A 15,988-nucleotide genomic window follows, 5' to 3' on the forward strand; every position below is an offset into this window, starting at 1 on the left:
GATGGAGCTGGTAGGCAGCTGGTTTCCCATCTGTTTCATTATTGGCTCGTTGCATCTGTATTTGTGGAAACCATAGAGACCATTAGAGGAAACCTAATGCAGTTGCAACAGCTCACTGTTTAATATAATAAGCTGATTAATGAAAGCAGTCAGAGGCAGATATTATCTTATTAACCTAAAATATTTTTGGTTTATTATTGTGATCTTAATGTGTTTTATTAATTGTTTTATTAATTTTATTAATTTATTAATTCTTAATTGTGATATTAATGTGTTTATTTGTGTGATAAAAACTATGCATGTCTGTTAATGTTAAAAAAAATAATAATGTTTTTATTAAATTTGTGACTTAATATGTCATTTTATGTCTTACACTATTTTGACATGCATTTAAATAATAATAATAATAATAATAATAATAATAATAATAATAATAATAATAATAATAATAATAACAACAATAATAATAATAAACTTTATCACGTTGTTTACATTTCATCATGTTGTTTACATTTTCTTTATAGCCCAGGAGAAAAGAAGACCATTTTTTTTGGCATGCTTATCTTGCTTTCAGTCATCAGATAAGCATGTCTGCCTCAACAGAAGATTCAATTCCAAAAATCACCACTAGATGGAAGCTAAAGCTCACACTTAAGTTTCTGCGTCTTACGTTTGAGTGAAACCGCTACCAGGCTTGTCTTGAATTGTGGGAGATTTACCTTTAAGACACAGAAGGTATTTGCAAATACACACAGGACTTCATTGATCTCTTTTAACAATACAATACATTGGTGTTTTTTTAATTGTAACAAAATGTGAAAAAGTACAAGGTGTAAAATCAATTTACCACATAACTCTGACTCAAAGCAAAAAATATACAGTAAAAATCATTCTTTTAATGAAGCAGATTCAAACAAGGCATGCTGACACATATTTTTCTCACAGGAAATGTTTTGTTTTTTGTCTTTTGTTTTGTTTTTGTTTTTTCTGGGATCAGATCTGATTTTGGCTTGTTCCTAGTAAAATGTCAAGTTTTTTTCCATAGGGGTGCCATTGAGCTTTTACCACAAACATGGAAACACAGATTGCATTCTGTATGGTGCCTATATGCAAGCAAAAACACACGTACAGAGGAATCATTATGCTGATCTGTCGTCATGGATGAGTGCCACTTGTAATGAAGATGGATGATGAATTGTGTGGAGGTTTGTATGATGAATGTGGGCTCTTTTCATGTTTCTGATGTGTCAAGCACAAAACAAAAGCATATAATGCTGACAGTGACAATCGGAACCGGAAACTGCCGAATTCAGCAAGATGTTGTCCCTGCTGGCTTGCTGATGAGACAACTGTTTATTTTGGCCACCACCAATGGGAACCTAATGTTAAGTGTAGTTGTAGAGGAGCTGCAGTAAACAGAACAGCCTCCTGTCAGGTGTCCATAAACTACTACGATTCCCTGCAGCAGCTGAAAATAAACCTTAGCAGGGGATGTGCAAGGAAACATGGTTCTCAAACTATGATGTGTGAGCTGCCTTTAGTGGGACTCAGAAGTCATTTTTGGTTTAAATAAATATGAAATTAAATGTGAGTTAAGCATTTTGATCTGTGTTTCATCCGAAGTTTTCAAAAACAGAAGTGAAGAGGTCAACAGAGAACTGAAGCAGACAAAAGTGAGCCATAAACAGGAGCTGGTGTCTACTTTGTACTGTGTTCTACTTACCTCTTAATTCAGATTTAAGACATCAACTTCAATTCAACCCATTTTCCAGGTCCAAGTTCAAACCCCAGAACTTTACCTGGAATCACCTGTGTGATTTGTTTTTTAATGTGTTAATTGCCCAGACTCACCACCAGGAGAAATACAAGCTAAAAACCAGCCATTTTCCAACATTTTTACAAAAGAAGTGTCTGAAAACTTTATGAGATACAAAGATCAGAAGTATAGATAAGAGATTTTTAGTGCAGAGTTGGACGCTGAGGTTGAGGCTGGTGAGAAGCTGTCAGCTTTACCATGTGGAATTCAGAGGTTCTGTTAATTTTTCAAAGATCAAGGGCAATAAATGGGAGTTTTCTATTTCTTTTTTGTTTTTATTGTTTAATGGCCGTTAGTATGTGTTGTAGTTGGGACACTAAAATAAGATTTTAGGGTGAATTTTGCCTTGAGCTGTTTTTTTGTTTTTTGTTGGGTTTTTTTGTTTGTTGTTTTTTTAAAAAGGTTCCTATATATCAATCATGACTTAAAAGAAATTTGACTTTGTAAGTTCATGCCATGAAATTGTGCCTCTGTCTCTTTAAGAAGCTTCTACTCTTGCTGACACTCCCCCTTTAGCATGTCATTAAAACATTGTTTCTTCACTAAGCTTTTAACAGCCTTTCTTAAAACCATTGGCCTCAGAAATAATTTGTATTTTAATCTAAGCAGTCGCACAGTTTCCAGGGCTACAGCTCCAAGGAGGGGCTTTGTGTGAATAGGCTGCTCTTTCTAGTATCAAGCATTTAGGCACCCCCATGGTAGGTCCAAGGACTCCTCAAACAAATAAAGAATCAAAACAACACTCTAGGTTTGTTTTTGATTGGGAAATAACTTCATCACATGATATAAAGCTAAAACAAAAGTTGATTTTATATAATAACCCTCTTTCAAAACATACTATCTCTGGAATAAAATTAGACATACCTTACAAGTCTGGTTGATGGGTGGTTTTATATGTATGTTTTACAAGCACTTTGGTAATACTAATGATATATTTCAGGAGAGAGCAAAATATTGGTTAAATAATTTGTTTTGCAGTATAGCTCCTTGAGAAAATATCATTTTTGGTATACTCTTTGTTTGAAGAATTTCATTTAATTTAGCCTGATTTAATCCTCTCCTTCTATCAGTATTTATGATACCTAACGGTTGATTCAGAACACATACTTGCACTTCTATTACAAGGTTTACTACAAAGGTATTGTGCTTAGTCTCTGAGCACCTAAATGCTAATTACATTTAGCATTCTTTTTGAAAGAAGAATTTTAATGTAAAACCTCTTTCCACACACTCAGACAAGCATTAATAAAGACACACACTTATATTGCTTCTCAAACTTGATTTATGTGAAGCAGACACACAACGACAGCTCTACAAATACATCTGCTCACACACCTGCATGGAGTCTGAATACTGACAACAGCTGTGGTCTTCTAGACATGCATAGAACCTAGACACTTTTGTTTTCCAATGTTTGAGTACCTATACATGGAAGTTCAGACATATAGCCAGTGGCACATACACACACATACACGTCACTAGATTGCGCTTTCCTCATGCAGCAAACAAGCCACAGTTTAGTCTGTTTCCTAGTTTGTTTGCCCACTGTCTTTTCTCTTTTGTTGCCCTGCCTTGAGCTTTGTTTGAAGTGAGCTGTTGAAGTTGCAGCTGGGAGGACGATGAGTGAGGATAAAAAGAGTTGTGCCAAGTCGCAAAGTATGACGGTTGGTTAGATTGGATAAACAGGAGGGTGTTTGTACCAGAAATACAAGGATGGTTTCCTTGTATTTCAAAGATACTGCAATATCACAGTGCATGCAAACTATACCATTCTGAAATATCTGACAGGACATGCAAGCTGTATCCCTTTGTTGATCTCCAGTAAAGCAGCTATTGGAAGTGAGGTTTGAGAACAGTGTGTCCCCACAAAGCTGTGCCCCCCTCCACTTGCGGACTGCAGGTGGGGAGGGAGTTGGGCCATTTGATGGGCAGCTATAGGAGTGGAGATCTTATTCTTCTGAGGTTGTTTTCTGTACAAGGCGTTTAAATCTTAAACTTTTGAAATAGGAAAACAAGAATCATTTGACTCGAAGACCAATTTGATGTCCTCGGTTAAAAGGAGAGAATGGGAGCTCATTTAGTTGTGACTAACATGGGTATTGTTCCTGATGATGACCCATTAGTGAGCAAGCCCAGTCACAGGCCAGGCCCAGTGGAAGTTTGTGGTGTACAGTGGGTGCTTGCAGAAAGGGGGAGGTGCGGAAATAAAATACAGCCCGACTCCTCCTCACACAGTTCACCCTCTCTTAATGTTGCTCTTGGAGGTCACAGCACCTAGCAACAGCCTGGATCAAGCCCTGAAGGAAACATGAGACAGCACACAGGCATACACCCACATACACACCCCTACGCACACACACACACACAGTTTGTGCTGGGAAATGCATTTCTTAAATACAAAGATAATGAACTTACTCTGTTACTGCATTTATTTTTTGCCCGTTATGAAGCCTTCACAGGAACAAAAACGCAAAAAAAGAAACAACGGGCAGAAAAATTTTCAAACTATTAGAATGATAATCTTTGAAAACAATATGCAATATGTTTATTTGATAATCTAGTTACAGCTTTTATAGTATGGCGCATTTGACCATTTCTTCTAGGCCTATACTCTAAAGTTAGCTTATAGACATTGTCTTTCACACTTATTGGCACCACTGTTAAAATGTGTAAAAAGCCTGAAAATAAAATCATGTGTTTTTTTGTTTTGCATAATTTTATGCTGAAATAACAAACCCTTTAACTATAGGACATTCATTTAGTGAGAGAAAAAATTAAAATGCTCATAAATAATTGTTTTGAACAAAATCACTGGTACCACACTTACCATCTAAAAGTTGCTCCTGCTGTAGAACCTCCTTTTCCCGGACAGCACTCAGTCTTCTCCTATTACATCTCACAAGTTTAATGCAGTCAAAGAGGGGGATATTTGATCATTTGTCTTTTTGTAATCTCTTTAAATCATCCTGAGTCCTGGGTCCTCCTAAATCCATACATCTTGTGTGGCTTGAGGTTTGGGGACTGAGACGCAGTGATGATCTACTGTATATTTCAATTATAGTATAATCCACTTTATAATTGAAATAATACGAAGTTTTCATGATGCCAACCTCAGCACAAGATTCACAAGGCCTTTGGAAGAGAAACATACTCAGAGCATACCAAATCCTGCACCATACTTAGCAGAAAGTTTAAGGTGCTTTTTTATGTATTCATCCTTTGTTGCACATAAGACTCACTTGGACCGTTTGTTGCTGAAAAGCTACATTTAAACTTAAAAATACAAAGCTCCAGTTAAAGCATGAGTTTAATTTAGTGAACTCTGGACATTTACATCTTACATAATAGGATAGAAAAGGCTTTTTCCTGGCATGCCTCCCAGATAACTAGAACTAGTCAGGATGTAAATGGTTTAATGGGTGTTGAAAAGGCTTGGTGATCCCACAATGCCACTCTTTGCAGTAGTTCTGTAACAGCGAGATAGATTTTGTGACACTCCCTGTGAGTGGTGGCATTATAAGCTAAAAGAAAATAAGCTAAAAATAAGCTAAAAGAAAAACCCATCTGTGTCATTTCATGTTTGTATTCCATGGAAACAGGAAGTTATAGCTTATTAATTAAAGATTTCCATATGTTTTAAAAAACAAAAAAACAGTAAAGTAATACAAACATCATGTCACATTTATAGTATTTATTAGGATCTATAAAATAACTTTTTTTACTTGGATTTTTGTGAAATCCACGTAAATGGGTGAAGTTGTGATGCTGTAATAAAAAAAAACATATTGTAAAACCAATAAGATAGTGTGGCAATACATGTGGAGCCTTATTAATTTTGTTGTTTGGAGAAATATATAAAATTTTCAGTTCAAGTGACACCAAGATTAACAGGACATAAAAATCGAACCACAGATTTTAGGTATTTATTTGCCTTGAATCCTTCTTTAAGCATTTGTGTACACAATAGATGTTTTGTGTTTTTTCTAGTGTTAAAACCAACTAGTTACACACAGGAATTTATGCACTCAGGTTTGTTAAGATGCTGCCTGCCCAGACTGAGTTCAAGCAGCAGGTACCTTTTTATTCAGTAACTATATTGTTTGTATTGGTTAGAGCTGCCCTCAAGGCTGATATCTTAACACAGGAAAAAGGAGCAAGCCCACATTTCTAGGTAGGACTTTTCCCAAATGTTCAACGTATTACAGCAAATCAGTCCGGCATTGCTGCCTCTCTGGAGATCTACTTATTGACCACCAGTCACTTTCATTGCACTCAGTTTTGCGTTCTCAGCACTCGATGCATACGTATACTTATATGTCTCTGCCAAAGCACACTTTTGCTCATGCATGCATATGTATAAAGAAGTGAAAGCAAATACAGGCACGGCTAATCCACCACAAGTTCATATTTTGGCAAAATGTCATCAATTTTGCATTCAGTGTACTTTCACACAGTCAGCAGGCTAAAAATAGCTGAAGGACTCTGGCTCGCTGCCCGGCCTCTAACTGTCAATACACTATCTTCCCCCTCACTCTGACATTCACTATTTAACCTACAATATCAAAGCCAGAAGCAGCACTGACCTGTAAGTTAATTATTTGGAAAGCCCAGAAGGTGTAAGCTTGTGTAATATCTAAGTAGATTTTTTTTGGTGCAAACCAGAAACAACACAGAAACATCAGTTGTTCTTGGAAAGAAAATCTTATCTGCTTCTTGGCTTTGATGTGACAATAAGAGGGCATATTTCAGCTGTTTATTTGACCAGTTGATTGTTGTGTTTTTTCCAAGAGCTGTAGTTTGAGCTCCGCTGCCTGTTTATCAGCTCTCACTGACTGTGCCACTTTATCAGTCTCTATCGAGCTCTTTATTTTTCCGTCTGCCTGATTCTGGTTTGAGAACTTCTCCTCCCTTTGCTTTTGATGACGGTTAGAGATATCAAGTGTTCTGGCAAAGTATTTTCATTTTGTGTAGAAGAATGTTTGTTTCCCTAATTCCAGGAGAGGGCAGACTGAGGTTAAAAGCTTTTAACGAGTGTTCAAATACACCTATTACATTACTGTGCAGAGGATGTTTTAAATACTTGTGTTAAGCCGTCCATTTAGAAAAATAATAGTACAGGTGGAGAACATTCATTGAGCATTTGCTAGACTCAGCTAAAATGCTGGTTGCTATGCTGTCAATTATGGCTCTCGTGGTGTTACAGCGCTCACAACAGATCCCTCTGGAGTAGAATATCACTCATTTTCTTGAAAACCTGAGAGGCCAGGTTGCAACAAATTATTCACTCATTGCACAAGCTCCTCAGGCAGTTTATGTATTGACAGGTTGAGATAGTGCACTATAGTCTGAAGAGTGAAAAGTCGCCTCTAATGTAACTAACCCAGCAGGGGAAACAGGGAATAAAACATGGGCCGTAGGGTCACCACTGAAGCTGAAACTGCTCTCCATCACTCTGCCTGTTACTTCTATTATATGCTGCTGATCCCCATGAACAGATGTACCCAAAAGCCAAGACAACCAACACCAACACATTACTGGGCTTTAGCTATAATATATTACAATGTGAAGAAATGAGATAAAGTTCACATGTCATCATTCTACAACCACAAACGACAGATAAATAATCTTTCAGATGTGATGTGTGTTTGTATTTGCCCCCCTTTACTCAGACAATCAACCAACTGCCTTCAGAGAGTCCCCTAGTTGTTAAATAGAGTCCACTTGTTTGCATTGCAGTTCAGCTGTTCTGCTCTCAGTCTTTGGACTTTGGACTCAGCTCATCTTCCAAAAATTACAAGTTCATGGCAAGGAGAGGATCAGTTGAAAAGCCCATGGTAACTGGGAGAGCTGCAAATGTTCACAGGTCAGATGGAAGAAGAAACTGTGGCCTAGTGAGAAAAGTATTAAATGATTGGCCTGCATGCAAAGCAGAAAATTAACAGTGAACATTATCCTGAATATAACATCCCCATAGTGAAACATTATAATGGCTGCATAATGCTAACTACAGGACAATCTGGAAAATCTTTCAGAGGCTGGAAGAACCATTAGATCGGACTGGATGTTCACCTACAGCAGGACAATGATCCTAAAATGTCAGAGGTGCAGTGGAACAGTTATGATCAAACATATCTGAGTTAGAATGGTCTAGTCAAACTCCAAACTTAAATCCATTAGAGAAGTCATGCCAAGACAAAAAAAAATGCTGTTTCTAAGACTCTTCTACTCTGTCTGAGTTTAAATTATTTTTAAAGAAGACTGGAAAAAGATAGTAGTAACAAATCAATAAATAGTTTGCATCTCTAACTGCAGAAAAATTAGATTATTCAAAGTATTGAGTTGAGGAGTCTGAATTCTAATGTTTTGAAAAACAAATTGGGAAAAGATTGTCTTATTTTCTTTCCAATCCACAATAGCATACTATGTTATGACTGCAAAATAATCAAAATGAAATACACAGAGGTTTGTGGTTGTAACCTGACATAATGTAAGGGATTCAGAAGAATACCAACATATTTGCAGTACACTGGAATTGTAATAACTTTTTGATCATTTGAATATCTTAGGAGACTGTTATTTTGTTCCAATTTCTGCATAAAACCTTCCCTGTCCCACACAGCTGGACAATTTACTGTGAAACTCTCAGGTTAAGTTGTGTTGTAGTTAAAGAGCTTTACAGCAACCATATCCCATTACAGGGGCCAATAACGCTCCTCTGTTTCCAGACTTACAGGCTAAACTTTGGTTAAACCAAAGCACACTGGACTGGTGGTAAAGGGGATGCAACCACAGCAGGATGAGGTTTAGGTTCAATGCTGAACACAGTGGGGAGGAAATCCTCTTTGAGGCTTGGTTATTCTCCTAAATCCCAAATTTGGGACTGTCAGACAAACTTTCCAGCTTCTACAGGGAAGACAGATTGTTAAAATAGCGGAGTTTTCTATACCTTCTCATTGAATATAATTCATCTGTATTCCTAAGATCAGTCATCACCAAGAGAACGTGCAAGAGCTTAAAAAAGCATGGCAACCACCAAAGTAATTCAGTAATCTTTCCTTTTTTTGTTTGCAGTCCAGACTTCACATCCCTTTCTGCTGACAGCAATTTTGACCAACATGGGAGTGTGCAACTGGGATGCGGGCTGCAGTGAAACACAATCCTGGAGACAGAAACTCAAACAGGACTCTGTTCTGTCTCTGATCAACGTGACACGCACCATTTGGTTTTACTATTCATGTCTTTTGAAAACCCCATAAGCCAACGTCAAGACACTGTAGAGGTGGGCACAATGTTAAGGAAATGAAGAAAGCCTTAGGTCAAATAATCACAACACACATCTCCTTTAGTTTCTAAAACAAACTCCAAACACATTTCAATGTTCTGTTGCATCAATTATTTTTTCTATTTTTAAGCACCTTTGTTCACAGCTCACAGCCAACCTGCGCTTTGGAGTCCCAATGAGACTCTGCCCTATTCTTGAGCGTCTCACACAGACCAGTAGTGTGTCAGGTTGTCTTATGTGCACTAATGTGAGTGTATATGTCTGTGTGTTAATCAGGAATTACATGTCATCTCTTGGAAAGAGAAGATGAATGGGAAATTTGAAGGTGTGAATGAAGACAATAAAAGAGAGTTTTGGAAAGAAAACTAAACCCAGATGTCTTTCCATTCAGGTTCTTCATTTTTGCCAGAAATAATTTCAAAAAGAAATAAATCCTGTGAAATAAGCTTACTGATATTTGAGGATTATGTTGATGTGCTTTTTGCTGTTTGCACTGTCTCCAGTTATTTTAGAGACTATAAATAAAAAAGAAAGGGTTTTTCTCTTTCTTTCTTTTTTACTTTACAAGTGCACACTGAGGGAATGAGCTCTAAAAATAAAACATATGTTCCTCCAGGTCTGCGGGAGCAGGGGCCCCATGCGTATTGTTTTGGGATATGGTGGGAGGACAGGGAGGATCTGGCCTGAAGAGAGATTTTGCAGAGACAGAAAGCATCTGGTGTACTCTTAACACAAGGGCATTGAAAAATATCTCCTGTAAACTGTTCTGTGCAAAACTATTTCCAATATACTATAAACAAACGCAGGTCAGACCATTTTCTAAATCAATGACAGAACACATTTGTGTGACTTGCCCCTGGATGAGATGGGGAGTTGAGCTACAAACGTCTTTATCGTCTAAACACAAAGTAAATCTAAGAGTAATCATTTAACTGTGGAGCACTTGCCAGCAGCTGAGAAAACTTCCTGTTGAGGAATATGTAAAAGACAACAGACTGAGAGGTGTGAAGCTCTCTGCACAGAACCGGGAGGAGAAAGGAATGGATATTGTTGCTGCTGGGTTAAAGAAGACGTGTCTGGAGTTAAGGCTAACACACTTTCCTCCTACAGCTGTATCAACTTTAACCATTTAGTTAGCACAATAATGAAACTTGATCTAGATTTCACAAGTAGAATATAAAATCAAATAGACATTTTTTTCTGTGGAGCTCTTGATACTTTCTTTCATACTCCTACTAGTTTTAGTGAGAACCATCACAGTGGTGTGATATCCAGTTGGATACAATACCAACCATTAGCTACTGCAAAGCCCTCCTGGTCTCGCAGCTTGTGCTGTGAAACCTCTGTTGATGGTTTAAGAAACAAAAAGGCATCTGGTCTTCATTCTCCCTAAAAGATCAGCTAAAAGAGATCCTTTTAGCTCCACTGGCTATCCTTAGCCACCTGCAGCAAATTCAAGTCAACAATTAGCCTGTAAGGTGATTAATGCTCCTGTCTACTTGAATGCTCTGACAAAAGCTTATGTCACGACTGAGTCGAGGGATGGTTGGCAGTGAGTGCACCACGATCCAGACTCTCGTCATGTGACGGTCCAAAGTGGTGGAATGATCCACTGAAGCCTACCACAATACAGTCACGTGTCACTGTCTAATTTCAAGAAGTTTGAGGACAAAGCTCTTCAGGGAGTATTTCCTATGTCGCACTCTCCCACTGCACTCCCTTTGTACACTTCTTTGTATGCCTGCACTCTATTTCTACACTGTCACCTCTGACATAGCCTGACTAGTGGTCTTCTTTCTAGTAACTTCATTGGTATTTCCTCATTTGTAAGTTGCTTTGGACAAAAGTTATGGCAACACAGTAAACACAGTAAATACTTGCAATACAGTTTTATAAACTCATCATGTTTTACTTAAAATGTGAAGAAGTCTATTCTTTTGATCATAAAGTCAGTAAATTTCTTCAGTAAAGAAGAAATTAATTTTTTTATGTTATTGTCTTAAGTGCTGACTAGTTTTAGTCATAAATCTAGACTAAACGCTTAAACAAAACTTCAAACAGAAGGTAACAGAAATTAGAAAAAAAATCCTTTATAGGCTAAATGTGAAGCAAAGTTCCTAAATTCTTACATGATTCTGAATCACTGCTACTGCCAGATTTTTCCTCGCTGTCTTTATTATCCAAACTATTTGCCAGTTTTGTTTGGCTCTAAACCTGCAGTGCAATCTTCAGTTCATATTATATCTCTTAGTTTGGTTCATTTATTATAAAAGAACTAGTGTGGTGTTTTTTTTTTTTTTTTTACAGAAGTGTCAAAATCATTTTCTAATTTTTTTTACATTATATGTTGTAAAAGAGTCTATAGGTATATTTTTAGGTCAATTCACTTTGTCTCTGTTCCCTTTTTCTGTCTTTAAATCTGTGAAAAGTAAGAAAAAATGGAACACACCAGCACACAAGAAAAAAATTTAAGTTTGAAAAATTAGTAATTTTAATAACAAGAAAGGTAATTCCTTAATTTCAGTTTATAGCTAAGAAAGTTCTATTGTTCATCTGTTATTTTTGTTAGTTAGTTAGTTAGTTAGTTAGTTAGTTAGTTAGTTTGTTTGTTTGTTTGTTTGTTTGTTTGTTTGTTTGTTTGTTTGTTTTGGGGAGGTATAGGGGTGGTTGGCCCCTATACCTCCCCAAAACAATATATAAGGAATAAGGAAACTGGGCAGCTGAAAGGATCTGAGTTGTTTTGACAAGGGCAGAATCATCCCTCCATCTTCTACAATCATGGATGCACACATTCACACCTAAGGCTAAATGAGAGACCAATTTGGTCTGTGGAGTACCCAGAGAGAATCCATGCATGCACAGAGAGAACATGCAGAAAGCCTAGGATTTGAACCGACAGTGCTACCAACTGTGGTGGTCATCTTGGTAGCACAAAAACGCACTATTAAAATAAGCTTTAAGTGAAGCACAGCGAAAATTTGATAAAATCTTAAAAAATAAATTAACAAAAATAGGAGGAGGTTTATAATTCTTACCCAATATAAAGGAATTTGTAAGTGCACTGAATAAAATAAACTTTGCCTCACTTATGAGAGATAAGAAAATATTCAAACTAATCCCAATTCGCATTTTTTCAAATGCTGATTTACTTTTAAATTGCGGAGACTATTTCAATTATAATCTAACACTGTCTGATTTAAAAACAAATACCCGAAGGAGCAGATTTAACCAAAGCTAAATCACTAGATAAGAAGAAAAACAAAGATCTTGTGTTAGCACTGTGTTGACACTGTAGTGATAATGTGGGATTCTTGCTCATTTTTTTCCCGGAAAAGAAAAGAAAAAAAAGTCTCTGACGCTGTCATGACTCGTGGAGGTGTGGCTTTGCGGGGAGTGTCTCTGCTCAGCCACTCGTACGCGAGAGCGGAGGTCAGTGGGCGTGGCCTCTGTCTCCACACCATCCTGACCCAGCTGCTGCACGCTTTTGTTCAAACTCTGAAATCAGTCAGTGTGTGGAGCAGAGGTGCTCCTTCAAGCCTCTTAACTAATGTGCGTAGAAGATGCTGAGGAAGACGTTATAGCTTAAACGTACAGCAGCGCCGGAGGAGGAGTATTAGTGATCTTTTTACTTTTGTTTTGTTTCGAATATATGAAGTTTAAAGAGTGCCTTGCATAAAATAGCTGGAATCGTGAAGGAAGCTGATTGGTTTCCCTCGAATCACTTCCCTGTTGGACTATGACTGCTAAAATACACAGACTTTAAAGATTTTCCTTTGATTCATTTTTTTTATTATTAGCCAGAAGGGGGAGATTAGGCTTATATGCTTCCCCCCAACTTCCTCGCTGGATCTCTATGGAGAACGCACGCCGTCTGCTCTCACGCAACTTTTGGAGTCACTTGCGGCGTGAACGTTGAATCCATCGACCTGGAGAGCAGAAAACGACACATTTAACCGCATTTGAATGCCTGTGCAGGGAGTTTGCTGGTTTTTGTGCTGCAGGCAGGGCTTCAGTTTGCTGGGACGGGACTATGGGGAGAAAGAGGAGGAAGAGTCGTTTGAGTTGCGCAACAAGGAGGACTTGACTCCCAATGGACGGGTAAAAAAAAAAAAAAAAAATCACCACCCGCTCTTAATACTAAATGTGCATGAGTGATGAAAAAACACTTTTTATTGCTTGTTATTTTTTAGGGATATTTGAACTGATTAGCCGGCTTGAAATTCGTCATTCTTAAAAAGATTACTGGAATTTCAAAGTGTGATAAGAAATTTTGTCTTTATATACTCATACGTTGGCACTTCCAGAGAGCCCGGTCTAATTATTTTTTATCCAACTTAAATTTTAATAAAAATGTCAAAGCATTTTAAGAAAAAGGATAGAAAGTTTTGCTAGTTTCTGTGTGAATCTGTCCGATCAGTGAATCTTTGGTATATAGGTACAAGTAATGAGGTTACTGGTATCTGTCACTATTCCTGTGTCTTTTGAGATTGTAGAAAAAGAAGCATTGTGCATACAGTAAAGTTATCCCCCTCCCCCACTTATTTGCTGAGCTCTGCTTGTCAGCTGGCTAAAAGGGGGCTTCTACACTTTACTTAATTTCAACAAAGACAAATTTGGCTGACTGTAGGTTTGATAAGTGCAGATGGTCTGACTAAGCAACCATGTAGTCTGTTCTACTTCTTGTTACTCTAAAGAAAAAACAGCAAGGAATGATAATAGTGTGCACAAAAAGAATTTGAACACCAAAGTACCTGTCGGTCTTTAAGTTTTTTATGTTTATTTTAAGCATCAAAGTAAAATTAAATAAATAATTTTTGTATTGCAAGGACAATATTACAGTGACGAATACACATTTTTGGCACCTTTCTTATCACAATGACACAACCAGTGGGGGTTGAGATTTAGTATCTTGAACAAAAGATTTAACATCACATGTGCTCATATAAGACAATAAAAGTGCATTCAGATAGCCAGTAATATTTTTGGTTAGTGGAGCATATAATATATTGAAATATATTCACCTTTCAAACATGCATTAAAATAGTCTTATGTGACATATCAGCAGATTGCAATTATATATTTTGTGCAGCATAATTTTTTTAATCAAGTTTAAGATATCTTTAGAAATTTACTCAAACCACATGTTTGACAAGTGCTGTACTGAAAACAGAGCATGCCTTTTTTTGTTCCAAACATTCAACATCACTACTACTAATGTTTCACTCTAATATGTGAATATAAAAGTTTAACTGCATGCTAGCTCTTAAATCTGGCATACTAGTCAGATCTCCGTGCTCTTCATGTTTTGCTAGAGTTAAAAAAAAAACAAAAAAAACTGTTGCTGCTCAGTTTGACGTTCAGATTTGCACGGTCTCCAAAGCTTGTGCAACATTGAGCAATCAAACTCGCACATGCTCTGATGCAAGCTATAAAACTCAGAGAGTTGAACTGAGCTTGTGTGCTTGGCCTCCATCCGCTCAGTTGCAAGTAAGACTACGGCCTTGTCTCTTCTCTGTAATGCTAGTCATCTGATCAGGCACAGAGAGTTCAGCATTGTCCTTTCACTTGTGAGGGCCATTGTTGCCTTGCAGTGAGGTTGCCTCTTTCTGTATGTATCTGTTTATGTACAGTGCTTTAGACAAATCCACCATCAAATATTTGTTGGGATTTTGTGCTTTGGTACTTATTTTTTTCTCACCCTCTCAATATATGTTTCCTACTACTTCTCTGTGTCACCGCAAAGCAAATCAGGTATATAAATATAGAGTCAGTTATTTTATGAGCAGACTGTAAGTATTTAGTGCTGTGATGATGCCTCAATAAGCAAATCCTACGTTTCTGTTTATTGGCCTCTTTGTGTGCTTGCAACCACCAGCACAGCACTATAGCTATTTGCATGAAAACGTTTGAGGAAGATAAGTTTACACAGTTATTGGCTCAACAGAAGTCTTGACTGCACCAGCAACTCTTAGATAAGAGCAACATCTGTTGATTGGTGAGGTGTTGGTGTATAGCCCACCTCATTGTCCTTTTAGCCTGCCATCTGGCTGGCTATTGTTGGTTGGAGGAATCTAAACTGTGCCTCATATCTGGAATCAATACAAGATCCTTTCAGGATGTCTAAGTGGAGAAGATGTCCTCATTTTGACTGTAATTTTCCCAGATCTCATTAAAATGCAACCTCAGCTCCTCACAAAAGCATCGGTTTAATGTTTGTTGGATTGTAGACGGGTTGGTTGAGAACAGTGGCTACTAAATGACTGCGCTTAGACAAATTTCTGAACTTAAACAGAGTGATGCTTGACTTGATTTGGTGTACAAGTCACAACCCAGTTTTTTTGTTTTTCAAAATGAAACCTAAAAACAATCATTTGACTTTCAGCTTTCAGGAGATAATTTAATGATTACGTAACATTCAGCACTATCAAAATATGTTCGAACTATTGGTTTCAGTCTTATGAGGAAATTATTTAAGAAATGGTGGCGAAACAAGCATGTCACTCATATACAATGCTAGAAGCTCCTGTAGGCAAATTTATTGTAATTGCGCTCAGTTGATACCAATTAAAGGACAAATTTAGGTTCAATTTAGTTTTTTTTTTCTAGTGGTATGTGAAAGACCCTGTCCTGCTCTCAGCTGGACAAGGTCCAAGGTTGCCGACTGTGGTAATACTCTTTTATAGGCACTCATCTCAAATTTATGACTCTTTTCTTTGTCTTTTGATTGTCCTGTGTTACCTACTCGATCAGAGCCCCCACATTGATTTATGGTTGGAAAGATTCATGAATATAAATTGGCTTACCATGAGAGATAAAATACTTATCTTCATGATGGATCTCTTCGTCTTCTGTGGTGTGGTGTATTCTATTAATCCAATTACTTCTTAATG

The 15,988-nt window shown here is 37.3% G+C and overlaps 1 protein-coding gene across 1 annotated transcript in view; it reads left to right on the top strand.

Annotated features, from left to right (window-relative positions):
• The first annotated feature begins 12,581 nt into the window (after positions 1-12,581).
• Positions 12,582-15,988, top strand: part of plekhh3 (pleckstrin homology, MyTH4 and FERM domain containing H3) — a 37,797-nt gene continuing 34,390 nt past the window's right edge. Inside the window, exon 1 of the mRNA XM_032587250.1 lies at positions 12,582-13,196. Coding sequence (XP_032443141.1) covers positions 13,062-13,196 — 135 coding nt within the window. The 5' untranslated portion in view covers positions 12,582-13,061. The remainder of the gene's footprint in view (positions 13,197-15,988) is intronic.

The sequence above is a fragment of the Xiphophorus hellerii genome, chromosome 16 (genome assembly GCF_003331165.1).
Source record: "Xiphophorus hellerii strain 12219 chromosome 16, Xiphophorus_hellerii-4.1, whole genome shotgun sequence".
Taxonomy (NCBI): Eukaryota; Metazoa; Chordata; class Actinopteri; order Cyprinodontiformes; family Poeciliidae; genus Xiphophorus; species Xiphophorus hellerii.